The sequence below is a fragment of the Amblyomma maculatum genome, unplaced genomic scaffold (genome assembly GCF_055883805.1).
Source record: "Amblyomma maculatum isolate TAMU_Amacu unplaced genomic scaffold, ASM5588380v1 scaffold_13, whole genome shotgun sequence".
NCBI classification, from domain to species: domain Eukaryota; kingdom Metazoa; phylum Arthropoda; class Arachnida; order Ixodida; family Ixodidae; genus Amblyomma; species Amblyomma maculatum.
This window is the reverse complement of record NW_028146738.1, coordinates 12183867-12210494: the sequence shown is the minus strand read 5'-3', so window position 1 is coordinate 12210494 and position 26628 is coordinate 12183867. Positions and strand designations below refer to the sequence as shown.

Sequence of the window (26628 nt, the reverse complement as noted above, 5' to 3'; positions counted from 1 at the left end):
CTAACTGAATAATTCTAAGTTAGCCTGCTCACTGTAGATTTTCTTATGCGGTTGATTTGGTTTCCTTTTTTAAAACAGCACCTAACATTGGTCTCAAAGACTGCAGAATAGTAGCTATTTAGTGCAAAAGCTGTGGATATGGGTACCATCAAGAATATTTTGTAACAATTTCGGTAAGAAAATCTTGCCAATTTCTTTTTTTATTTTTTAGCCCTCGAAAATATTTTGTTTTTGTTACAGGGAACTGTGCTGACAGAGAGGAAACAAGGAAACGAATGAATGCATCCTAATTCAAGCAGGTGCCCAACATTTGCTTACCATACATTTGCATTACCGATGAAGTCAGGGGACACTTGTCAACATCATACGTATATTTTATTAAAGTATTCATTCAAAAAAATTGCAATATTATCACGCATAATATTTGCTTTCTAAACAGAAAGCTCCAGGGTACTCTTCACCATCTGACTTGTACAGGAGGAGTGCAGAGCCTGGTCTGACCTGCGAAGAAAAAAGGACTATAGTAAAAGAAATGCACAATGGAATGCAAAAGGTAACAACGGTTGCAATATCTGCTTCCAGGAAAGCGCATTTTATATTTTTTAGCATGTTTCACGTTTGTAGCTTCTTGTGCAACAGGATTGTCTTTCTATTCTAGTTGATCATTCATATCTTCACTAGAAGCACTCTTTCACTCATAGGGAAACATTCATTGATCACCCTCAGGAAGTATGTGTGTTTGTGCCACAGTTCTTGCCGCTGCTGCCAATGTGGTTCGATGACGATGAAATCATGAAAATTTTCCAAACATTTCTTTGAGTACATCATGAATGGTTGGCTTTTCCGGGCAGTTTATTCCTTCCATTTTCCATTTACCACTAAAAACAAGTCCAAACAAGGAGTTATCGGAAGGATCAGAGATACTGTCAGGGGTGAAATATGGGAGCACAACCAGCTAGTGATGCAGTAGTATGCGTACACGCACGATTTATCTTCTTCAACTTCTAACGAAAAAGCAATACCAATGCCACCAACGTAGTTCAAACAGCAAATATGAAAGAAACTTCAAAATTCAGACTTCAAATGCAGTGTTCCTGAGCTCTGTTATGCCCAGATGTTTATCAGTGGGTGACAGTTCCACTTTCTGACATAACCACCTGCACAATTTTACTCATCGGAGGTGCAGTAGTTTGCAGAAGACGAAGGGTATCGTAAACTTCGAGACAAGCACCACCAGCAGCATGACAGGAATTGTCAAAAACCATTCGACAAATTTTGACTGATAAAAAAGAAATGACACATTATGAGAAATGGCACACACTCACAAGTGCTATCTGACAATAGGTTTTGTTGTCAAAATATCGCATCTTACATAAGAAGGGTTGCTCTGTTCGTTCCGGCAAAATCATTGTGGGAATTGAATGACCAGGCATAAAAATTCATTTTGAAGTCTAGAGGCAAGTACATCTTCAAAGTTTAAAAATCATTTTAAGGATTCACCTTCAAAGACTAAGAAGCTTTCATTTTTGAATTAACCAGGTGCACAAGTCTCTAGGTAAGGGTGCATATCAAAGTAGTAGTTTCTGTTTACAGAGAAGCATTAAGAGATGTGGTGGTCCTCGGGATACTTCCTTCCCTGTCAATATATCACGTCTTCTGGAGGAGTGTCCTTAACGTTGTGTGTAATGTTGTGTTTTATCACATGAATTGCGTGAACCGAAAAGTGCCCCTGAAGGTGAAGGATGAAGACCGGCACGTTGCCTTCTTGACGGCATAGACTGCTTGCACATGTTTGCTTGAAATTGTGCTAAGTCGGGTGGTTTTTTGAAAAAATTGGAAGGACGTTCAAGCTCTGGATTTAAAGGGCCACTGTCCAGGGTAGGCCCTTTTAAGCAAAGGAGCCCAGTGTTTCGATCAGGTACCGGAGATAGTCTGTGCAAAATGCTAGTGACACGCGCGCCGCAAAGCATCGAAAATACAATTCAAAGCTCTCTCATGCTCTCCTTCGGGAAGCCAGCTTCCCCGTTTCCTGCGCTGGCCCAACGCGCCATAGTTATGACGTACGTACCGCAAACGACGTCCATTGGTCCGTCTCGCTGACCGACGGGAGAAGGATGGGTGTCTACTGCTCGCTGCGCGCTTTTCCCTCGCCACGGCCAGACTGAATCCAGCGGCGTGCGCTCCCTCGGCCGTTTTTTTTTTCTTTTTTTGTGCTCGCGGAGTGCCACGCCCCACCTCCCGCCAAACGCGGAGGAAGCGGAATTTGTCTTGCGGAGGCTAGACTTCGGGCAGGAGAGTGAAAGACCTTTGCGAGGGAACGGAAGGAGAGAAGCATGACAGAATCGGGCGATTGCGGTGGCTGTAACTGCATTATTAGTTACTCTTTTCAAAAGCATTTTGCGGCCTTGTGTTCTAGGGGTGAAGTCTCACAGTCAACGGGGAAGAAAATATTTTCGACCGGAGGGTGGACAGTGGGCCTTTAAGGCTTGAACGGGACAGTGTTAATAGCTCTCCTCTGCGGCTTTCCTTGGAGAAGCTTTTTCATTACTGAAGAAAAGTTTGTCTCTTGTTTAGAGAAAGCATTGTTAGAAAAGTTCTCCACAGGATATATTGTTTACTATCTTCCAATAGCATAGAGTCACGGACGACTGCATAAGGCATAAATGAGCACTCCAGAAAAATTTGGATGAAAGTTATGGCTCGTCAAACTTGCCAAGGAAAAATGACATTTCGGTGATTAAGACAAATACTTTTGATAATTCTGATAATTTTGAAAAAAACACTCCTTTAACCCTTTGAGCGTCGAATATTCCTAAAATTTTGAACGATATGCGGCCGCAGTACCCACACAGCAAAAACAGTCAAAGGGTTAAAGTAAGCAATACTGCATGTGCATTCATCTTTTCAGCGATAAAGAAATTATGGCGACAGGTGACCCAGAACCAGATATACTGCTCAAAATGCTGACGTTTCAAAAATGCAGTTGTTTGAAATCCACAAAGAAAAAAAAACGTTTTAGGAAGATTTTTTAAGCCCCGCGGCTAACAGCAACTTATTAAGTGAGTTATAACTGGTTTCTGGTGTGGATGCACCATTTCCCGTCAAGATAATAACTTTGGGCTCAGCACCGCTAAGATCTTGTCAGCACTCGAGCAGGAATACCCATGACACCCACCCGCCATACTGAAGCCTCCCGGTAGTGTCAACTATACCAAGCATTTTGCTGGCACGATCCACAGGCAGCGCGATGCAGGTCTTGTACAGGAGGCCCGCTGAACAGTTCATAACACAAAAGCAGCAGGGTCACCCCAACCAAGCTGACACTGCTGTCACGTTAATGATCAGAATAACGTGCACATAGTAATGGGTTAGATGGTTATTAGGGATTAATGTCCTAAAGTGACCCACGCTATGAGAGACACTGCAGTAGAGGGTTTCAGAGTAATTTTGACAACCTGGAGATTTTTAACGTGCATTGACATTGCACAGCACATAAATCATCATCATTATCATCATCAGCCTGATTATACCCACTGCAGGGCGAAGGCCTCTCCTATATTTCTCCAATTAACCCAGGTCTGTGCTAGCTGCATCCACTTGACCCCTGCGAACTTCTTAAATTCATCTGCCCACCTAACTTTCTGCCGCACCCTGCTATGCTTTCCTTCCCTTGGAATTCAGTTTGTTACACTAAGCGACCATCGGTTATCCTCTCTTCACACTGTGTCCCGCCCATGCCAGCATACAAATGCCACTCCGTTTTGCCTCTATCGAAACGCAGCCATCAGCGGTCGGGTTTGAACCCGGGTACTCCTGTACAGTAGTCTGGCATTGTAATCACTGCACCACCGTATCGCATATAATAGGTAAACTTGCATAAACACGCTCGGTTATCACTAACTTCAGTTCCAAGCCATAGTTACAACCATTGGCCTTGGTAGCATATAAAGATTAGTGGTGGCACAGTTAGCTGGTATATTTAAACCCACTTATAACGCCATTGAAGTGCCACGAAAATGATTATTATAACCAATTTAGGCCGAAAAAACAAAGAAAACGTTATAAACTACGCATTTAATGACGAGGTAGCTTACACTTATTTCATAGTGGGAAGAAATTCGTAATCTGTAAGCATTGCCGTTTCACGGCAATCTGGCCGACATCTTTCAGCAGGGAATCCAACTGCTGAACATAGTGCAGTGGAAGGTTTTTGGAGGTGACTGCTGTGACAATAGCCTTGTCTGTCAGCTCTTCATCTGTTGCGACTGTATCGTCGGCACGTAAAAATTCTTTGTCCCAACGCGTCGCTGTCACTACCGCTCACTGTAGACCAAAGTTCCGTCATCACTGTGTCAGCAGGAATTACTCGACCTTCCGCGTTGCCGGCATCTCCAGTAAAGCCCACTTTCCTGAAGCAGTTCATGATGGTGGAGGAGCTTACTTCTACCCATGCCCCAAAAATTAACTGCACTGCTATCAGCAGCGAGATCTTCAAGTCTGTCGCCGGTCGCCGTTCTCGGACAGAAATGTCGAGGTTCAGCACGAGCCTGTGCAAAACACGTCGGCGATATAGCGCGTTGAAGCAGGCAGGCATCCATGAGGCTGCAAGCCTGCAGTGGTGTTAGATGGGAGGAAAAAAACTTCCACATGCGACAGCTTCTGAGCTGTCTGGTGCGCAGGGCAATTGTCGAGCACTAATGCCCCCTTCTTGCCATCACGCTGATCAAACTCGACCAGCTACTCGTGGAAAAATGCACTTGTCATCCATGCTTTTCCATTGTGATGGTAGTGAACTGGGACCCTCACGGCACCACGAAAACAGCGGGGATTTTTGGATTTCCCTGACTATGACGAAGGTGGGGCACTTGTCGCTGCCGTCCATGTTATCACATATGAAAATGGTCACGTGCAACCTGCTTTGCTTGCCACCCTTACAAGGGATCGTCCTTACAGGAATCGCCTTTGGCAGCATGCCTCTTCGATGGTAGCATCTGGAAAAATGGCTGTCTCGTCCTCAATGTACAATTCCCAGACAGCGTAAGCTTCTTGGATGCAAGGAAGCATTTCCTCAAGCCGTTTCTGCCTAGCGTCTACGCCAAGCGATCCTGCATCTCCCACGGTTGCCTTGTAGACGATTCCATGTCTCAAATTGAACCGTTGAATCCAAACACCCCCAGGCTGGAAATCGGTGTTGCACAGGAGGTATGCGAAGTTCCTCTGTCCACTAAAATGAAGGCACCAATCAGCAGGTTCGCTGCATAGGCGTTCAAGAACCACTGGTAGAGGGCCTGTTCTAAGCCTTTGCACGCCCCGTGTCGAACCCTTTTTCGGCGTTGTCCATTGCATGGGCAGGACTGGAATCACTTTCATTCTCAATCTTGAGCGTGTTGCAGATGATTGCAGATACTGTCAGTTGCATCAGGCCGTATTTGCGCACCAAGTTGCACACTTGCGCCATCCTTGTACTCTTGTACAATGTTCTGCTTTCCCTCTCCCTCAGAATGCAGTGGCTAGTAGTGCCTTAGGCCTTCCCTCCTCCTCAGCATGAGGAGTGCTCCCTCATGTCTGCAGCATGCAAGCTTCCCCGGCGCACCCGGCCAACACAATGGCTCGACGCGCTCTGTCCTGATTTTCGTTTTTGTCTGCTGCATCAGCGTTGTCGGCGTCTCTGTGTCAGTGGGTGATTTTGTGGCTGTCGCATTTAAGTTTTTGTTGACTTTTGGTGACCATATCTGATTGTTATATCCAACAATGTAATGTGACGCCATTGTAGTAAGTGGTTTATTTTATCATAGAACACATGGAAAATCTGATGGTGCAGTGGCTGCCCATTGTTATATCTGATATGCCATCAAAATCGGCATTATTATAAATGGGTTTGACTGCACCACTCATTTGGCGATAGCAAAATAACCAGTTGCTAAAATCATCAGTACTTCCATCGCTGCTACCGCTTAAATGCCAAGCTTGTTGTGGCCCAACCGCTATAGTGACTGCCTGTGGTCCTAGCTCCTGCAACCCATCTAGAGGCATGGAAATATTTGAACCTCCTTAACATCCAGAAACTGAATTTACTGTTCATCTAAACTCAAGACAAAACACTACGACATTAGTATTTCACTCTTGTCACATGGTTTAACTTGCTTTTTACTCAGAGTATCGACAACTAGCACGCAACAAAAGCCCACGCATGGTAATGTCACGCATTGCATAAAACCGCTACGTTGACAGCAAGCATGTGGGTCCAAAACCAACTGCAGCTGCATGCGGCATGTTACTGGGCTGCACCATCCTGCAGTTGACAGATTTGAGGCCGACAAGCGGCGATTATCTTGCTTCAACCACTGTAATAAGATATGTGGTTCATGCAGAAGCGACTCAGCTTGTGGAAGGTAACAGAAGGAATGAAGTTGTGGCCCACGTGCACAGCTGAAGCTGCTTCGCAGTGACTGCTTTGATTGCTCTCACTCTGTCAGTTATAACCCATAAACTACTTATCTCAGTTCACATAAAGAACAAAAGTGTACAACAGAAACATTGGTGCAGTGCGGCCCTCAAGCAATGGCATCTAATGGTATGGTTTCGTGTTGATGCCTCTGGTTTGCCACAGCATTTGGCCCATCACATGGCTTTTAGTCCGGCAACAACAATGCTCGAGGGATTAACAGAGGCCAGATCCAGCGATGGTCCTGTTTGTGAACTGATTCCTTTTGCCGCTCCTAACTGGCTGACTGCTGTCATGTCTGGCATGACGTCAAATTTCCGGTGGTGGCTTCGCGCTTTTCGATGACGTCACGAAGCGTGGCCACTGCTTTGAAAGGAACCATTCTGTCGTGCGGTGCAGGAGCCTCGGAGAGTTGGTTCGCTTCAATAGGGAACCGGTCTGCGCATGCAGTTTGTAAACATGACGCCGCGTATGCATCCTTTCCTTTTCGCTGCACTTTGCAGCCGCAGTCAAAAAAGGCGGCAAAAGGAACAAGATGATGCCTTCTGCATGCTTAAGGCGGGTTTGCAGCCAAACGTCAGGCTGACGAATTAAAGCAGTAGGCCTGTGCCGATCGTGATGAGAAGTGGGTACGAAGGGGTAGCGCGAGCAGTACATTTGGCGAAGGCACGACAGGCACTGCTGCCAAAAGCGAAGGTGATCTATGCACTCCGATTACTACTTTGCGATCGGGAGCTCTCTGTTAGTAGAAAGGCAGCCATTAGGCTCCCGCAGTGCCCGAGGCAAATAATTCACGTCGGTAAGTGTGCTGGCTGGGTTTTTTTTTTCGCTTTCTACATCAGCAGATAGGGAGAAGACTGTGGTGGCTAGAAGGGGAGGAGACGCCAGCGCCGGCGTATACGCCAAGAAAGCGCGATCCTCTGGTTCATGCGCTGCCGCAAAGGCCGCGGTGGCGCTGCGGTCAGCTTGGCGATGCAGTCACACGATCGCACTCATGTGCAGGTTCTCGCGGTGTCTGGACGGCATGGCAGCGTTCCTGTTTGTTCGCAGCTGTCAGCGTGATTTCTTGTTTATGGCAAGATGTGTTTCGCTGCTGGCATGTTAATGTGAGTGCCTAACTGCCATACAGATGAACTCCAGCGCAAAAAAAAATCGCAGTATGTCCCTCACAAACAAAATTAAGTTTATGTTCTTACTAGGCTCCACTTGAATATTTTAAAGCCCAGAACTGTCAGTGCAACGCTACGCAGGAAAGAAAAAATATGCTGGAACTTAGGAGGGTGCTGTAAGTTGCATATTTATTCAAGGTCGAATGTATTAATTCTTGTTTTAGTGGAAAGTGATATCCTTTCCTCCCCATTTCTTAGTGTCAAGCGATGCAGTGTTGGTATTCAATGTTTAATGTTTTTTCTTTCTAATTACACAGAAGCGTGTGTAAATGTATCTTTTATTCTGAATTACCCTGAATGGTATGATGTGCAGTACATTGCTATTACTATGATGTACAATAAATTTTTGATATGCTTTGTTTTCTTGTTTGGAACCCCAATCACAAATTTTAGGAGTAATGCTGATGCTTCCTATTTTTGAAACTGAAGGAGGTGGAAAACATCGACCAAAGAACAGCCAACCTTTTTTCTTTCGTTTAATACTCCTTTTTAATTTTCTTCTTACATATTCTTTTATGCCCCGGGGCAATAAACAACATCGTTGAAAAAGAAAATGCGACCGCACGGAGCAGAAACTTCTTTCCATCCTTATTCTTTTGGTCTATCTCCTGCTTTCGACATGCACTATCTTGACCAGACGAGAATCATTCAGACCCTTCAATTCCTGAAACTGAAAGGATTCGCGAATAAAGCTTATATAGATACGCTGATGCTCGCGGCACCAGAAGTATTGGAGTACCAATAAATCGATTTTAATGGTTTTGCTTGTCGGGTTTCACGTGCCAAAATTACTCGGGCTATGAGAGACACCGCAGTGCAGGACATCGGAATTTCGACCACCTGGAGTTCTTTAACTTGTACTAACATCAAACAGCACACGGGCGCCTTGCATTTCGCCTCCATCGAAAAGCGGCCGCCGCGGTCGGGATGCGATCCCTCATCCATGGGCACAACAGTCGAATTCAAATTCGACTAGCGTTTAATGAGCTAAACCATTACCTGCGACATCACTGAAAGGCCGCGTGCTGCATGAGCGGCAGGCATGCGTATGCTCAAGTACCGTGGTTCAAGACGAGTGGCGTGTACCATGCATTGCACTACGGCCAACAGCGCCACCTACGCTCGGCTTGAAATGGAGGAGCAGCTTCCATGCGCCGTTGGCGTCCCCTCCCCCTTCTAGCCACCACAGAGAAGACTGACCAATGTCTGGAATGTGGCCAAATTCCCGGTGTCATCAGCTGCATTCTCATCATACTAACAGCCATTCACGAAATTTTCACATGCACTGAAAATGCTTGAGTGGCTGGCAAAGCTGAGGACGCAGCCCCCCAAGACAGGTAGGCGGTTGTGCTGGCGTGGTGCCCCCATATGACGTCACTTGTGCGCCGCGATGGTGACAGTATCTCCTCAGTCATAGAGCTAGCGTGATTTGGAGGCTACGCATCACTATGGGTGTTGTAGACCGTGCTGTTCGAATAGTTTCCACTTTGTGAAAACAGAGAACTTATTCAATTCAAGCAAAATTTTCACTGTGCACGAGAAAGAAGACAAATGTGCGTGCAACACCATCTAGCTGCGAAAAAAGGTACTTGTGCACCAAGAAAACGCTGTGGCAGTTGTTAACAGGAAGTTTTGCACCAATATTTCAGTCTACTATTATCTAATTTGATTTACTACGTAATTATGAGATTTATTTCTTGTTTGACACCAACCCGATAGGCATATTCGGTGTAAGAAAAAGCCACATGCTTGTCGCATACACGCCCGAGATTTGGTGCTCACGCTGATTGGTCGTCGCCTTTCCCACCCTCCTCCCAAAGTGGAACCTGCAGTCTCGTTGACATCAAACTGACGTCATCATGAAAGAAAACGGTTCCCAAAAGGAACCTCCCTTGGATACGGCCCCAGGCTATGTATTGTTTAGAAAGGTGCATTCGAGGTGGCATTCCACAACTGGCACTGTATTGCCGCAGCTCAGGTTGCTCTTGAATCTGCCTTGCATGTCATCTTGTGTTTTGGCAGCTGTGTGTGGCACCTAAATAACTGCTGACAATGTTTCCAGTAAAAGGTGCCTGGCTGCCTTTGCAATGCATCAAAAAAGCACTAAATTTCTTTGTCCCGAGAGAACGAAGTTAAACAGTGATGTGGATTTTGCTTCCATTGAACGCAGTTGCAATCCAAAGGACAGTAAAAAAAAAGTAATTACATTGCAAGAAGGCTATATCATCTACAAAACAATTTATATTACTCTAAATACTATGATTCCCCCCCCTCGCATATGATTTCTAGTAAACATTACAAATGTAGCATACTACGTACACTAACAATGGGTGAAAAGAAAATTTACAATATCTTGTACTCTTCAGAGTCTCTTGTGGAAATGTGAGGTTGCAGCGGTGGCCTAGTTGTACTACAGGCATGCTGAAGGTGCTGGGTTCGATCCCCTGTGCTCCGATTCAATGAGTACAAGCTTCCCATGGCCTGGTACTTGGCTTATCAATTTAATTTGCAACCAATGTTAATTACTCATATTCACTTTGCAACCAAAAATTTAATATTCATACATCCTCCGTAGCACATAGTATACAGTGCAGTTTGACCATGGAATTTCACTGATTTGCACAATACTCAAGATCAGCCATGTATCATGACAAAGATTGTACTCTAACTGGTAAAACTTGGTAGTAGCATGGCCTCTTTTTTTTCTGCTGCATCGGGACATAAAAACCCCACATAACATTTCTTTTTTTTTTTTTGTCTAACTCCTTTGGCCTGTCATTTTCAACAGTGCCCATGGTTTCAGGGTAGGGACATGTAATATGTAAAATCTCGAGTAATTTGTAAACCACAGTTGCTATAAGACTCAATTCACGTCACACTTTTATTGTTTCAAGTGTCCAAACCTTCTGCATATGCAAGTTTCAAACTTTCATATTCACTAGGGCTTATTTGCAAAGCATTGCAGTTGCCCCCCCCCATTCATGAGTGCACAAGTCTTGTGATCTGAAGCAGTGTGGTTCTTATACCACGAACCAGTACCAATTTTTGCACTGTCACTCGACTGTCACATTGACGCACTGCTGTGACAAAGCCAGTGAACTCACCCACTGCATTTCGGTAGACAGCGAGAAAAAGTGACCGGAAGGAACCCCGCACTGGACTCGTGGGCTAGTGCATGAGTGAATTCGAGTATCATATCCTGCTGCAGCCGGAGGAATGTGTCTGTAGGCACGCCAAGCTGCTCCAGGATGGTGATCAGAGGTCTGTTTAAGGTCACTGCCCCTGGAAAGTAAAAGAAATGAAACATTCTCCAACCTTGACAAATTCCCAGTATACTTAAGGGGGGATATGGATCTTAGAGACATTGTTTTTATTTACAGATCAATTTTAATGAAACTGCACATACTTGTCCAGTTTTTCTTGCTTATTTCAAATATGCAATTATTTTTCTTGTCGGCCAATCGATTCCAGAGATATTAAGAAATTTCATGTCATTGTTTGCTCAAACAATGAAAAAAAATTACTCATCAGAAATTTATTTTTAATATAAGAGTAGATACTGCAGTGTCTGATAAATGCAACACTGGAAGCAGTTTTCAAACTGATCTAATAATATAGATTTAACAGTTCACTGAACTTAGTGCTCCCATAATGGCAGCTGGAGGTGAAAAATTAAGAGGAAAAAAAAATTTGAAGGTGAAAATAAAAACTATTCCCAGCATTGCTTGCCCCGTGCTTTCAGCTGCACACTGCAAAAAGAATTGTAGCTCTAGCTGTCCTAGGTGCCGAGAATGACTTGAGCAAGCTTTGAACATCAACGATAAACACAATTTTGAGAAAATGACAAAAAACAAACAAAACAAATTTAATGAGGGAATGTGAAAAATATGTGCAAATTTCATTTCAAAATGACTAATAAGCTCCTGGCATATATTCTGACTGGGTTTTGCCATGAATATGGTGCTTTCGTAGGGCTTTTTGCACATTCTCAGATTTTGCCCGCCTGCGTGCAGATTCCCTGCTTCTGCGCAAGTCCTTCTCTAACATGCACTTTTCGCTTTGCATGCTTGGTTTTAGACTCATCTCACTGAGTATGGCTGCTGATGAATTTGAGCTACCTGCGTTGAATTTTATTACGGCTTTGGCTACAGCAGCCTCTACAGCAAACAGCGAGGCATTGGACGCCTTAGGTGCCAGAGCCCATATCATTGAATAGAAGCTTTCATTGTTGTTCTGAGTTTTGCCGTGCAGGCATCTCTCAAGCAGCTTCTTGTCTGATAACCGCTGATAGATGGGAAGCAGGGCCTCGAAAACTTGGGGAGGCAGGTTTCTGGGATGCTTAGGCACTGGCTCAGCCCTAGACTTTGCTGAACTTTGCTTGCGCTAGGAGCTAGGCCCTGATGGGCAAAAACTGTGTTGAGACTTTGCATCAATGGATGTGATATGATATGTGGCCATTACTGCCCTGTGCATGGCATCAATGTCTCTTGTGTGTCATTAGGGCCCATCCATAATAGGAGGTCAGCCTACTGATGAGGTCTCCTGTCAGTTTGCCGATGTGCTGTACGCGCAGCTAGCGTAAAATATGGTGGCTGCAGACGTTAAGAAGCAAGTTTTTCTTTTTTTTTTTGCGGGAGTCATTTATCCTTGCATGTATGAATCAACAAAAGCATGTGGTCAGCTGCGATCATGATTTGCCCCAAGTGCGGCGTGATAATCGAACCAGGCTTGTGCAATCAAGCCATCATGGGCACTCTGCCAAGTTCACTCCCAACCACCGCAGGAGCTATCAAAAGATAAATGCGCCGTGACGTTATTGCTGCGCAGCATCTTGGCACGCTGCCAAGAAATGAGCTGTGGATGAGACGACCAAAACGAAGTGGCGCGCGCCATCGACATGCAAACGAAAACGCTCGCGATTTCTGCTGCCGCAACACAAAAACCTTGTTTTGAGCTGCCGCGGTGGCTCGAGCAGCGAGAGGGACGCAGTTCCAACAAGTTGGAAATTTTTCGCTCTGTCGCTGCCACTCGCCGCTGAGATCGCTAATCGCTTGCATGTGAGCGAGCTGGCCTTAACGTTTTTTTTTTTTTTTCAAAATTCTGGGCGCAAAAGTGGAGGGTGAGTTCATTATGCGACAAATACAGTATCGTTTTCTTGCGTAAGTGCCGTTACAAGCAGATTTCTGTATTAGAATTATCGATATATCGAACTATTTCACGATCCCCTTTCGAGTTCGATATATCCGAGTTCGACTGTATATCCATACACCTTTTTCTTGCTCCAAGACGAGGTATGTCTTGCTGTCACCATCACACAGCACTGTAGTGTACCGCAGTTGGTGGCGCTTGAGGGACCTGCTGAACAGTATATCAAGGTGGCCTCCACTTCCATTTCTCCTGCCTTTTTCGTTGTTTTTTTGGCATACATGGCTGGCTGCCCATGTTTCATACGAAGGGTCATCTTCCTTTAGACCCAACTTGCACCCGGCACAGAAATTACTCAACACAACATAATCAAGTATCAAGCCACTGAACAGTTCAATTACTACACCGACGCCGATGTGGGATGAATGTCCGCGTGTCATCCAGGAACCATAGTAAGAAATGGCGATGTTGCCGGGATTATCAACGTTTAGTTCGGAGTAGAGATCGCGCCGCCATGCTGCAAAACGACGGCACGACCTCGAGGAAAGTGAGCACACGCGCGGGTCGGCAAAAAGTAGGGGCAGGGGCACGCGGGCGGTGGTTCGATCACGTGCAGGTCACATGCCAGGCAGACGATGCTAGATTCACTCGCGGTCCCTAGATAGCGTGGCGTGCGAAAGCGCGGGTGATTTAAACACATTTTAGGTGGAGATGATTGATAAAACCGAAATTTAGCGTTTTGAAAATGTTTTTTTTTTTGCTTCTTTGCGGATTTTGTGTCGTGTGAATACAAAATATGCTTCGTTATAACCGATTTAGTGTCAAATTTTCAGTTTTTCATTTTGTTATACAGATAGAACTCCCATAGAAATAAAGCACAGCCAACCAAACTTTGCTTTTACTTCGTTATATCCAATAATTTGCTGTATCCGTGTTCGTTATAACGAGGTTCGACTGTATATGGAGCTCGACGGGGATAGCAAAATAGTTCGATATATTGATACAAAAATTGTCTTGAGACGCCACCTGGGATCGTGAAAAATGATAGGGTATTTGTCGCGTAGTCAACCCAGTAGCATAATTAACCCACCCCCAACTTTTGGCCCCGAGAATCTGAAAAAAAAAAAAAAAAAAAAAATGTTCGGAGGAGAGTCTCTTCGTTTCAACCGTCGCATCCACCGTTCATTTATAGGCAGCGCGTCAAGATGCTACGCAGCGATAACATCAGGACATGTCTATCTTTTGACTATGTGTTTGATAGATCCAGTGGTGGCAGGGAGCGAACATGGCAGAGTGCCCGTGACGGCTTGATTGCACAAGCCTGGTTTGATTTATCACGTCCCACTTGGGGCGGGCGTAGTCCACTGCCACAAAATCATTGGAAGTGCGATAGCTGCAAATGCCATTTGAAAAAAAACAATGCTAAAAGTCGGTGTCGTAATCGCAGCTGACTGCGTGCTTTCGTTAAATCATAGATGAAAGAATGAACGACTTGCAAAAAAAAAAGACGTTCGCAGCAGCCATGGCTTACGCTGCGCGGCACGTTCAGCACGACAAGTAACATTATGTACAGGGCGAAAAACGAGGATGAAAAAAAATGCAAACAAACAAGAGCTTGTTTGTTTGCGTGTTTCTGCCCATCTTCGGCCTGTCTACGGCAAGGATGAACGACCCCAATCCCCCCCAAAAAAAGGGAAAAAGAAACTGCCGCTTCTGTGTCCGAAACCACGCATGTGCAGCACGACGACATGAGACGCCTTCATGGACGCGCATCGCGCGTCAGCCGCCGCACGCAGACCGTTCCCAACACACACTGGAGAAAGTGTCTGCCACAGGCTGTGCTGGCTTGTCTGCGCATGCATAGTGCGTGCTGCTGCGAACGGAGACCGGGTAAGAGAGAGAAAGCGGAGAGATGAGTGGGCACATCCTTGCGCTTCGCTCTATCGTGTTTTTCTTCTCTCCTGAACACCACTGCTGCATTGGCTCTTTCGTTCCTTCCCGCACATAGCTTGCAAATGTCACATTATGGCGTGCAGCAGCGATCACCACAGATGCGGGCGCCTTTGGGGAAAGGGCGCGGCGCTGCCCTAGACCCGCCGTCGCCAATCTGCGCCCTCTCATTCCGTCCGCGTGTAGCTTGAAAACGTCATGCAGCAAACGGCCGATGATGCGATCGTCTTTGGGGAAGTTGCACCGTCCAATGCGTGCTGTGGAGTTTGATATATCGAATGACCGGTGAAATTGAGTTCGATATATGACGCAGCTTTCCTATACTGTTACATGAGATTTTCAAGGGGATATTCCATGCGTACGAGTATGGTATAACCAAAATTCGGAATATCCGGGTTCAACTGTAATACGAATTCATAAAATTCCCCGGACAAATTGCATTGCATTCAATGGGCAAAAAATTTGGTTGTTACGAACCCTTGTTCTCTTCACGACGGGCGATATGGACTTCGGTATTACGACCATTGAGGCTCGCGCATATGTACAGCAAGAAAAGCAGCACAGCACGAATCACGCACACATGCCAAAAAAGAAAGCCGGAAAAACCATCTTGGGAACCTGCGGCAACAGCGAAGTTGGTGAAGAAGCGTTTCTCCCTCAGTTGACGGCAGAGATCTCTTTTATTTCGTTGTTGCTCACTGCAAACGAACCAACCAGCCCGGCGGAGTTGTGCCTTGCTGCCCCCTCCACATTTCTCCACCACCCCTCAGTCTCCCCTGCAGAATACTGCAATGTCACGAAAGCGGAAGGCAATGACCTTTAAGGACAAATTGGAAATTTCAAATAAGGTGGACAGAGAGCCCAAGAAAAAGTGCACTGACATGGCCTAGGCCTGCCGCTGTCAACGTTGTCAACAATCGTTGGTCAGCGTGACCAAATTATACAAAATGTACAATGCTTCATGATAAATTCAAAAGAAGCGAAAACTGCCCACCATCTGAAGTTGTAAGAGGCTCTCCTAATGTGGCTCAGAGAGGTCCCGGCAGCCCGCATCAACATCGACAGAAAAGTGCTTCGCAAGAAGGCAGCAGACATTGCACTCACATTGGGAATTAACCTTCAGGCCTCTAGTAGGTGGATTCACCGGTTCAAGGTACGGCATAACCTTTCGTACAAGGCCATTGCGTGGCGAAAGAAAAAAAGTTGGCGCCTACGCCGTGGAAGACCGGATGGCAACAGCGCTGCCCTCCTATATACAGTCGAACCTCGATATATCGAACACAGATATATCGAATTATTGATTATATCGAACACTTTCTATATCCCGCGGAAAATCGCATGCATTTTTAATTTTTTATTTCGAACGGCGTCGGTTGCCAAATGGATAAATCGAACTCCACCACCCCAAACCATGTGCACTCTGTTGACAGGAGGCGAGCTTTCCCTCAACGCCCTCGAAGATAGCGGCGGCGCGATGGGCGTTCCCGACTGCTGCGCACGATCGCTGCATACATCGGTCGTGCCGAGGGCGTCATTTGAACGTAGCGGCGTATGCACGCGGCGGCTTGGCCGGGCTAGGGTAGCTAGCCTGATTTAGTTTGTCAACGACTAACCGCGTCTCGGCGCCGCCACTTGTGCTGCGCCAGTCGTTATCGTGTGTGGCCTAGGCCTGTCACGGCGTGGTCAGTGTTGTGATGGCTGCAAACGCGAAGAAGCGGACGACCCTGACATTTGCTGCGAAATTGGAAGTGATCCGCCGCGTTGAAAATGGTGAAAAAAAGTCAAGCGTTGCCGAAGCTTTCAGCATACCGAGGAGCCCTTTGAGCACTCTGCTGAAAAACAAGAGTGACATAAAGGCCAAGGCGGAACAAAACCAGCACTCAGGCGCGGCAGGTACGCAAAGCTGCCTTTGAAGACGTTGAGAAGGCGCTGCACAAATGGTTCATCGACGCAAGGGCCCGGAATATTCCTGTATCGGGACCGATGATACAACAGAAGGTCAAGAACTTTGCGTTCATTCTCGGTGCCGAGAACTTCAATGCCAGCAGCGGTTGGCTGCAACGTTTTAAGGCCCGCTTTAACCTTGTCGGGAAGACAGTCTCGGGGGAAAGTGAGGACGCCAATGAAGGCGAGATCAAGAAGTGGCTTGAAGAAGAGTGGCCTAAGATTCTCGTCAAGTATGAGCCCAATCAGATATTCAATGCTGACGAGACGGGCCTGTTCTGGCAAATGCTTCCGCGACAAACGCTCGACACGTGCGGAGACAAGTGCCACGGCGGCAAGCAAGGCAAGGCTCGTATTACAGTTCTGTTGGCTGGAATATGGACGGCAGCACGAAGCTGCGGCCACTTGTCATAGGCAAGTTCCAAACCCCGAGATGCATGCGCAACTGCCCCAGTGTTCCGGTGACATACGCATGGAACAAGAAATCGTGGATGACTCGGGAGATATTCCAAAAATGGTTGAAGGCATGGGACTCGGAGCTGGCGCGTCAAGGCCGGACAGTTTGCCTCATCGTTGACAATTGCACAGCACACCACACTGATGTCCAGCTGAGCAACATTGAAATTAAGTTTTTGCCGCCGAACACGACGTCGAAGCTGCAACGATTGGACCAGGGCATCATTCGCGCTTTCAAATCCATTTATAAACGTCGGCTGATCGACATTTTGCTTCTCAAGCTGCGGATGGGCCAAGAGCTAAAGATAGACCTTTTGGGTGCCATTCAAATGCTGAAAGCCTCGTGGGACAGCGTCAAGCAGTCGACAGTAGTTCACTGCTTTCGGCATGCGGGATTTGTAAGCCGCATTGAAGAAGCTTCCGAGCAAGCAACTGAAGAATCAGCGTTGGACGACAGCACAGAGGAAGAATGCCAGCTCAAAGAAACCTGGAGCCAGTTGGAGCGCTTTGTCGGTGCTGAGCCACACAGCATGTGCATTGATGACTTCGTTGGCGGTGATGACAGCACCGGAACAGTGGCGGAGTTGACAGATGTAGAGATTGCGGCGGAAGTTACTGCTGAGCGGCCAAACGAAGACGCTGCCGAGATTGATCCCGTAAGCGCTGCCCCGCTCCCGACTGCAACTGAGGCTGTAGCTGCTTTGGACCTTGTACGCCGCTACTGCGGCGCAATAGAAGGCGCTGGACTATCGCTTGTGGACCGTTTAGACTACGTTGAGGACGCCGTGGTTAAGCACGCGGTTGCCAATTTGAAGCAAGCTACGCTGCTACAGTACTTTAAGCCAAAGGAATAAATACTTTGTTTGAAACTTCAAGTGAGTATTTATTGCGCCACTGTGCCATGATTTGTACTAGTTTTTGACGCGTTTTCTACGTGATTTTGTATATCGAATTCCGGCAATATCGAACTATTTTGCAATCACCGCGCTGTTCGATATATCGAGGTTCGACTGTAGTAGGATATGAGGCAGGTGATGTCTTTATTGTAGACTAAACAGGGCTGTAGGGCTGTTCTACAATCTCCAGCCCGAAAAAAGTTTTTGCTTCAAAGGCGATACCTGCCAGGACAGAAAAGATGCCACTGACTGTCATTGGCAAGTATCAAACGCCTTGATGCTTTATGGCAGCCGGTGGATTGCCGTGCATCTACATGGCAAATAAAAAGGCGTAAAATTTGTCAGGTACCTTGATCGCAAAATTTCTTGCCAAAATATAAAAATTGTTTTGCTGTTGAACAAGCGTACCACCCACCCGAAACAAATGACACTACAGAGTGCTAAGGGGCTATTCCTGCCCCCGAACACAGCGTCATTTGCAACCACTGGATGCTGGATTTATAAGAAATGTTAAGCACTATTTCAAAGCTTTGCTGGTGCGCTGCCTCCTCACGAAGGTGAACGAAAGGACATGAATTTTCAGATCAGTCTTCTGGACGCTATGCATTTTCTCGCAATGACCTGGGATTGTATCACTCTTGCGACCATCGTTAATTGTTTCACGAAGTATGGGATTTTCAAATCCCAGACCCGATTCTGATCGATGTCTGGAACAAACTTGACGTCGACTGTTGCGTTGACGATTTCGTCACCGCGGACGACGACCTCGCCACCTGTGGTCTCCGCACTGATGAAGATATTGCAGAGGAAGCGTCACAACAGCCTGGCATTCCATGCAGTGACGAAGATGATGGCCAAAGCAGTCATGACTCACAGCCGACGGCAGCAGAAACGATGCACGCCCTCGATATTCTGCGGCGCGCCGTGACCTTTGAGTCTGTGTGGCAGAACCCAGCGGTCCAATTTTTCAGCTTTCATAGCTCTCTGCTGTCAGATTTCACGGAAAAGAAGGCGCAGTATATGCGACTTCTTTCAATGAAAATGAATGTTTCATACATGTTGAAAGGTTTGGAAACTGATTTTGCTCATTTTTTGATGATACGAAATTTCGGGTCATACACAAATTTTCACTTCCCATTGAGTTTCATATCACCGAGATTCTACTGTACCAAGGAATGGAAAGTGTCGCAGGGGGTGGCAGAAAGGCGGACAGATGAAGTTAGAAGTTTGCAAGAGTTAAGTGGGTGCAGCTAGCACAAGATTGGGGTACTTGGAGGAATATGGGAGAGGCCCTCGCCCTGCAATGGGTATAGTCCGGCTGATGATGACCATGCACAGCCTGCACTCGAATGCTGTGCTTATCGCATTTACCAATTCCTGAAGTCCCTTTGCAAAATGGCAGCCAGAGAAGCCAACAGTACTTACGTGGTACAGAAACCTTGATCACTTCCAGATACTCCCAGCTGGTGCAGGGAACCTTCCGCATGCTTGACTGCAAGCACAGCCGCTTATTGGGCAGCTTGGGGTTGACACAGAGCATGCCCTTGGCGCCCGCATAGCGAATCTGCATTGCTGATATGCAGTCCTTCAGTTTTATCGCCTTGTACACCTGCAGGATGCAAGCCACACAGCAGACTCAACATACTGGTGACAGCGGAGTAGTAGTGGACAAGACAGTTTTCATGGACACCACTGCAGCAGCACAATTCTGCCTTTCATCCTTAGGAACTGAACTAAATAAAAGCTTTCTCTCTGGTCTTCAGTGTTGATACTGCACAGAACGTTTCTTGCACCGACCAAAATGTGAGATGGCTGTGCTCAAGCAGATCCGGAAAAATGAAGATGAAGTAGCACTTGGCCTTTATAACAGTTAATTTTCAGAAAAAAGCCAAGTGACCGGAAACTGATGCAAGTTCCTAATGTATCCTCACAACTAAAATCTCGCTAATTCACCCTTCAAGGAGGGACCGGAAAATTGTTCGATTTAATTATCCCAAAGTTTGAATTATCGAATGGGCAGAAAAAACTGCCAAAAACCATTTGCATCAAAGCAATTTTATTTAATGAACACTTGGAATATAGCCGTATATACATTTAAAATGAAAGCTAAATGACAACAATTTCTCTTGGCTTCATCAACTGCTTTGTTTAGTACACTGTCAGCTTTTTCCCCTTGCATTTTTGAGGATGCTTCACCATATGGACGGTGATCCATGCTGTGAAGCGTTTTCACTAATGGCCCCTTTGCATTAAATATGAAAAATATGAAAATAACTGCATGGCACCGTCCCAACACCGAACTAATAAACCAGTGGCACAAGTTGAGATATCTGAAACGGTGTGACCAGGTGATGAGAGTGCCCCGATGGCAACTACAGGATAGAGGTGACTCCCCGACCTTCCTTAAACCTGCCTTAGCATGCACGCCTGAGGTGCACGGGAACCGCGGCTCTATGAAATTCAGGTATGGGGAGGTCAATTTGAACAAGCGATAGCCTAGCGGGTTGTACTTCGACGTGATCGCCCTCTGAATTAACTGATGCAAGCCGGCCCACGCACGAATTACAGTAGAATCTCGGTGATACGAACTCTGCTGATACGAAATTTGGTGTGATACGAATTCATAAAATTCCCCGGCCGAATTGCATTGCATTCAGTGGGCAAAAAATCAGATGTTCCGAACACTTTTTCTTTTCGCTACGGGTGATACGAACTTCGGTATCACGACCGGTCGAGGCCCACGCACACACGCACAGCGAGAAAAGCGTGCGCAGCGGCACAGCACTGATAGCACGGATCACGCACACGCGCGCGAAAGAAGAAAAAAAATTACAGCGGGAAAAAACCGGCTTGGCAACCCGCGGCAGCAGCGAAGTTGGCGAAGGAAGGTGGCGATATCTTGCCCCCCCCCCCCCCCCCCCCCGCTCTCTCTCTCTCTCCCCTCCCCCCCCGCATTTTTTTTTTTTAGTTGTGCGCACAGCCTTGCGGCCCTCTCCACATTTCTCCGCCACCCCGCAGGCCAGGCTCTTCCGCTTTCCGGAGTCTCCGCTGCAGCGGCAACACGTTGCTACACGTTGCTTTGTTTTCTCGTTTGTTGAGGCTGACACCGCATTGATAGCGCGTCGTTTTGTGATCATCTCGGCAACGCGAAAAGGTACATCATGCTGCAATGTCACGGAAGAGAAAGGCGTTGACCTTTAAAGACAAATTGGAAATTTTAAATAAGGTGGACAAAGAGCCCAAGAAAAGGCGCACTGACATGGCCAAGGAGCTAGGCCTGCAGCTGTCAATGTTGTCAACGATCGTTGGTCAGCACGACCAAATTATGCAGAATGTGCAGTACTTCGCGATGAATTCTAAAGAAGCCAAAACCGCCCACCATGTGAAGTTGGAAGATGTTCTTCTAACGTGGTTCAGAGAGGTCACGGCGGCCGGCGTCAACATCGACGGAAAAGTGCTTCGTGAGAAGGCAGCGGACATCGCACTCACACTTGGAATTGGTGACTTTCAGGCCTCCGGTAGATGGATTCACCGGTTCAAGGTGCGTCATAATCTTCCCTACAAGACCGTTTGTGGCGAAGGAAAAAAAGTCGACGCCTGCGCCGTGGAAGACTGGATGACAACCACACTGCCGTCTTACATAGCGGGATATGAGGCACGTGATGTTTTCAATGTAGATGAAGCAGGGCTGTTTTACTATCTCCAGCCCGAAAAAAGTTTGTGCTTTAAAGGCAATGCCTGCCGGGGCGGACAAAAGAGCAAACAACGTATCACAGTTTTGTTTTGTTGCAACGCCGATGGATCGGAAAAGATGCCGCTGACAGTCATTGGCAAATATCAAAAGCCCCGATGCTTTAAGGCAGCCGGTCGATTGCCCTGCGTCTAGAAGGCGAACAAAAAAGCATGGATGACGTCTTCTTTGTTTATGGAATTCGTCACGTACCTCGACCGCAAGATGTCTAGCCACAACAGAAAAATAGTTTTGCTGCTGGACCAGTGCACCGCCCATCCAAAACAAATGACACTACAGAGTGTTAAGTGGTGTTCCTGCCCCCGAACGCAACAAGTCATTTGCAACCACTGGATGCTGGGATTATAAGGAATGTTAAGTACCATTTCAAAGCTTTGTTGGTGCGCCGCCTCCTCGCGAAGAAAGAAAGGAAGGACGCGAACCTCCAGATAACTCTTCTGGACGCTGTGCATTTTCTTGCAATTGCCTGGGATTGTATCACTCTTGCGACCATCGTTAATTGTTTCGCGAAGTGTGGGGTTTTCAAATCCGCTGTGGCTACTGCCTCGCAAGTGCCAGACCCGATTCCCATCGATGTCTGGAATCAACTTGACGTCGACTGTTGCGTTGACGATTTCGTCACCGCGGACGACGACCTCGCCACCTGTGGTCTCCGCACGGTTGAAGATATTGCGGAGGAAGCGTCATCACAGCCTGGCATTCCATGCAGTGACGAAGATGACGATGACCAAAGCGTTGATGACCCACCGCCAACGGCAGCAGAAACTATGCACGCCATCGATGTTCTACGGTGCGCCGTGACCTCCGAGTCTGTGCGGGAGAAGACAGCGGCCCAATTTTTCAGTTTTCAAAACTCTGTTATCAGATCTCGCGGAAAAGAAGGTGCAGAAGGATATACGCGATTTCTTTCAAAGAAAATAAATATTTCGTACCTGTTGGAAGGCTTGAAAACGGATTTTGCTCGTTTTTTGGTGATACGAAATTTCGGGTGATACGAAAATTTTAGTCTCCCTTTGAATTTCGTATCACCGAGATTCTACTGTAACAAGTGTCTGACATCATATACTTGTATAGCTGTAGGCCAGGAATACCCTCGTCTCGTCTTCACCGAAAGGTGCAGACACTTTCTTGGAAATGCCTCGAAGTGCTACACTAGCCAGCAGTCCACAGGCACCACCACCACAACCAGACCCACGACAACTGCATGCATTGCACAATGGCAGCAAGCAGTGCATTGGCAAGGCAGACCACCATGCATACCATGCTTAAGGTGCGAATGATGAGGTATCAGGATGAAGTGACATACGTACCCGGGAAAGGCCTCGCAGCCGACAGACTTTCTAGAGCACCTGTGCAGGAGACTGGCGACATAGAGCTAGAGAGCAATGTCGAAGCTTTCGTCCGCTGCATGAGGACAACTCTCCCCATCAAGCAGCACTGCCTTGAGTGGCTAAAAGAAGCCCAGAAATCCAATCGCGTGTGCATATATCTCCGAGAACACTGCACAAAAGACTGGCCTTCCTGACAAGGTTTGCCCCTGGACGTAAGAGCTTTCTACGAGCATCGTCAACAGCTCACCGTAGAAGACGATTTGCTACTCTACGCAACTCGTGTGGTGGTGCCACTCACATGCATAAAAGAAATCTTGTGCCTTTTGCCCGAAGGTCACTTCAGCATCACGAAGACACAGGCCCACGCAAAGGACTCCGTTTGGTGGCCTACAGTGGCCAAAGATATCGAAACCATCGTAAAACATTGTCAAGAATGTGTCAAGACGTCCAGCAACTGCAAAATGCCGCTTCGGAGTACTGAATTTCAGTCAAGATCATGGCAGAGAGTTGTAATGGACCTTTTCTTGTTCAATAGCTACTGGTGGTTGATTGTGACTGATTACTACTCCAGATACCCGGAACTGACTCGTCTAGAGAAGCTATCATCGAGTGCAGTGATCAATCACTGTAAATCAATTTTTGCCCGACATGGCATTCCAGAGGTGGTGGTCTCCGACAATAGTCCGCAGTTCTAGTCCTCTGACTTCAAGTTTGCTCAAGAATACAGATTCAAACACATCACATCAAGTCCACACTACCCTCAGAGCAACGGACTCGCCGGGGCTGCTGTGAAAATCATTAAAACTTCAATGAAGAAGACTCAAGACCCTTACCTGACCCTCTTATCCTACAGGGAGACTCCATTGAAAAATGGCTACAGCCCCTCTGAACTATTGATAGGGAGGCGGTTAAGGGCAAAGCTTCCTCTTATTCCCAGAATGCTTGTTTGCCATTTGCCAGAGGTCACTAAACTCTGGAATTTTGAAACCCAATACCACGAGCAGCAGCGAAGAAACTAACGACATGGCGTGCGGCAACTTCCCAACCTTCTGGAAGGGGATGAAGTATGAGTGATGGACTTTAAGCGAAAAGAAACCATGGTGGCACCCTCGGGCGAGCCTAGATCGTTTATGGTTGACACTGGAGACGGTACTGTGCGGCAAAATTGAACCCATCTTGTCCCTTTTCTCAAGCCTGCGGAAGAGAAACGAGAGAACCAAGGCATCTATGAGGCTTCTCTACATGGACACACATGAAGGTGACGGCACGGATGTAAGGCTGCCGGAGATTTGTTTCCCCAAGAGATTCACACACAGCTTGCGCGGACGCCTCCCCCCAGCACACAAAGTGTGGACGTTGCGTCATTCCGCCCAAGAGACTGCTTCTCTGTCAGAGGAGATGTAGTAGACAGTAGCTACTATAGCCACTTGCAGTGGCTCGTCTTGGATAGCCTGGGGGATCGCTGCTGTGCGCTCGCAGAAGCTAGAAAGAGCTTCGGGTGCCACGGGCAAGCTGTTGGGGCTTCTCGTCACGGAAGAGGGTACAGCATGCTTCAAATGCTCACTTGAACAGCACGACACTTCCTGCTTCAATGCTGGACATAATGTGGCTGAGTGCTCGCTCCACTGTCGATGGCTCACTCACTGCTCGGTGGAAGGCGGCGATTCGCACAGCGTCGCTTCGCTTCGTAAAGCTTATTCGGTGACGCGAAAAATATTTTATCAGGCCAGTGAAAATGTGTGCAACAGCAGCAATTTAAGGACTGCAACCTAGCAATTCATTTGTGACTATAGAATGCCGCGAATCGAAAGAACGAACGGCGAATGCGACCCACGCACAGCAGATCCGCCGCGTCTCCGCTGCACGGCCGGGCGCACGTCTCCCTACCAAACTGTTCTTCCCGCCGCGAGGGGCGCGCGCGTCGCACCCCGAGTTACTCCTGCACGGTGCCTATTGCAATGCAAGGCTAGCTTTAATCGCTTTGCGTATGCAATAACGTTTTTCAGGCGACTAGCCGCAACAACTTTTAGACTAAGTATTTCACTTGAAGCACGCGGGCAATTGAGCCGCACATACACGAAGAAAAATTTGGAACATTAAACGGCTTACACTCTTAACCCTAAAACTTGTCATCATTCCAAACTGGCACGTGTCTCTTAAGAAAGAGCAAATGCCCGCCAGCTTATGCAATGGAATTAGACCTAAGCTAATTACCGCTGCAGTTTGACAGAAAAGCAGACGACAGTCATGAAGATGTACGCGATAGGGCCACACAATTCTGATCACGCATTCAGCAAATCCTCGAAGGGCCCAGAACAGCATCATGCTGTAGAAAGACATTCATGGCTGAAAACCGTACCACATGAATGAACACAGCCATCAACAGTAAAGCGATCCTGTGCTGCATAAGCGAACTGGGCCAAGTGCCCGACTACAGGCAGCCACGAGACGTACCCGACATAGCGCCAGCATGCGAACGCGAGTGTGTGCAGGAATGTATGTCGTCATCAGGAAAAAAGAAAATAAAAGCAACGCAAGACAGTATACAGCAAGACAACTTACGCAACAACGAATTCATTACAGCGCGCAGCATGCGGGAAACAAATCTGCCTCGCCTTACCTTCTCAGTTCTATCATAGCCGCCACTACTTGGTTCAACTCATGGCCTCATGGCGTCCACAATTGCAGTCATCTTCATTGTGACAGGTGGATGGAATGCGTAAGCGTGCGCACGTAGCGCTGCACCTTTCTCGCGCAAGGTGCACGCGCAATGCCCTGAGGCATGGAGGTAACTGTAACCGTCCTTGGCACCATGCCATGCGTACCCTGAGGCTATCGGCCTGGTGCGCTGCAGCTTTGGCCGAACATGTGGCGCCGTCTGGGAGGCGCCGCTGTAAAACGCGGCTGTCTGGATCCGCAACCGTGGGTAGCACCGACGCTGTGTTCCGATTTCTTTTTGGGTCCCCGTAAGAATAAAAAAAAAATATACACCGACTGAAACAAGGGCCTGTACTTACTTAGTCATTTCGAATCTCATATCGCACCCATTGCTTGTCGTTAAGGCTGCGCATTTCCCACGTTTTTTGTTTTGGTACAGTACTTCACGCTAGGTTTTTTCAAGCATGCACGAGCTATCGCTAGCACGCGAAAAACACAAAATAAACGGGTCTTTTTTTTTTTTTACTTCTGGACCAAACTAGAGCTCTAAAAGTTGTGACAACTACTAAAAGTTGTAACCACAGCTGGCAGGCCTTCGGACACGGCCTGTGTTGTAGAGAGCGCGGAGCCTTCCTGCCCAACGGGAACTTTTTTTTTTTTTTTTCTAACGACTTCCTAATGACAGTTTCCAGCTGTTCTCGGCGCTCGCTTTTGGGAAGCCTAGCCTGACGCAGAAGACGTAGAAGCACGACATGGAGAGCGAAGCATATTGCAGGAGTGCGCGCTTTCTGACTTGCCGCACGTTCATGGTTCCCCGCAAAGAGAAAACGTCCTTTTAAACTAACAGCTCGATCTGCTCTTGTGTTTATGGGTGTCATAATAG

At 47.1% G+C, this 26628-nt stretch overlaps 1 protein-coding gene across 1 annotated transcript; it reads right to left on the bottom strand.

Moving 5' to 3' along the window:
• Positions 1-234: 234 nt before the first annotated feature.
• On the bottom strand, positions 235-25920 carry LOC146172209 (uncharacterized). The gene is made up of 4 exons (XM_084585848.1): positions 25708-25920; positions 19431-19614; positions 10719-10896; positions 235-501 (listed from the first exon to the last, which is right to left on the bottom strand). The coding sequence occupies exons 2-4, from the start codon at positions 19573-19575 to the stop codon at positions 432-434; spliced, it is 393 nt and encodes a 130-aa protein (XP_084441974.1). The 5' UTR covers positions 19576-19614; positions 25708-25920; the 3' UTR covers positions 235-431.
• Positions 25921-26628: the final 708 nt, after the last annotated feature.

What these genes read in the sequence shown, in the direction of transcription:
- LOC146172209 (XM_084585848.1), bottom strand. Translation starts at nt 19,575, where the DNA reads ATGCAGATTCGCTATGCGGGCGCCAAGGGCATGCTCTGTGTCAACCCC. An exon ending in GATCAAGGTTTCTGTACCAC is followed by an intron (nt 10,897 to 19,430) that starts GTAAGTACTGTT and finishes TTTACTTTCCAG; the next exon opens with GGGCAGTGACCTTAAACAGA. An exon ending in TGTCTACCGAAATGCAGTGG is followed by an intron (nt 502 to 10,718) that starts GTGAGTTCACTG and finishes TTTTCTTCGCAG; the next exon opens with GTCAGACCAGGCTCTGCACT.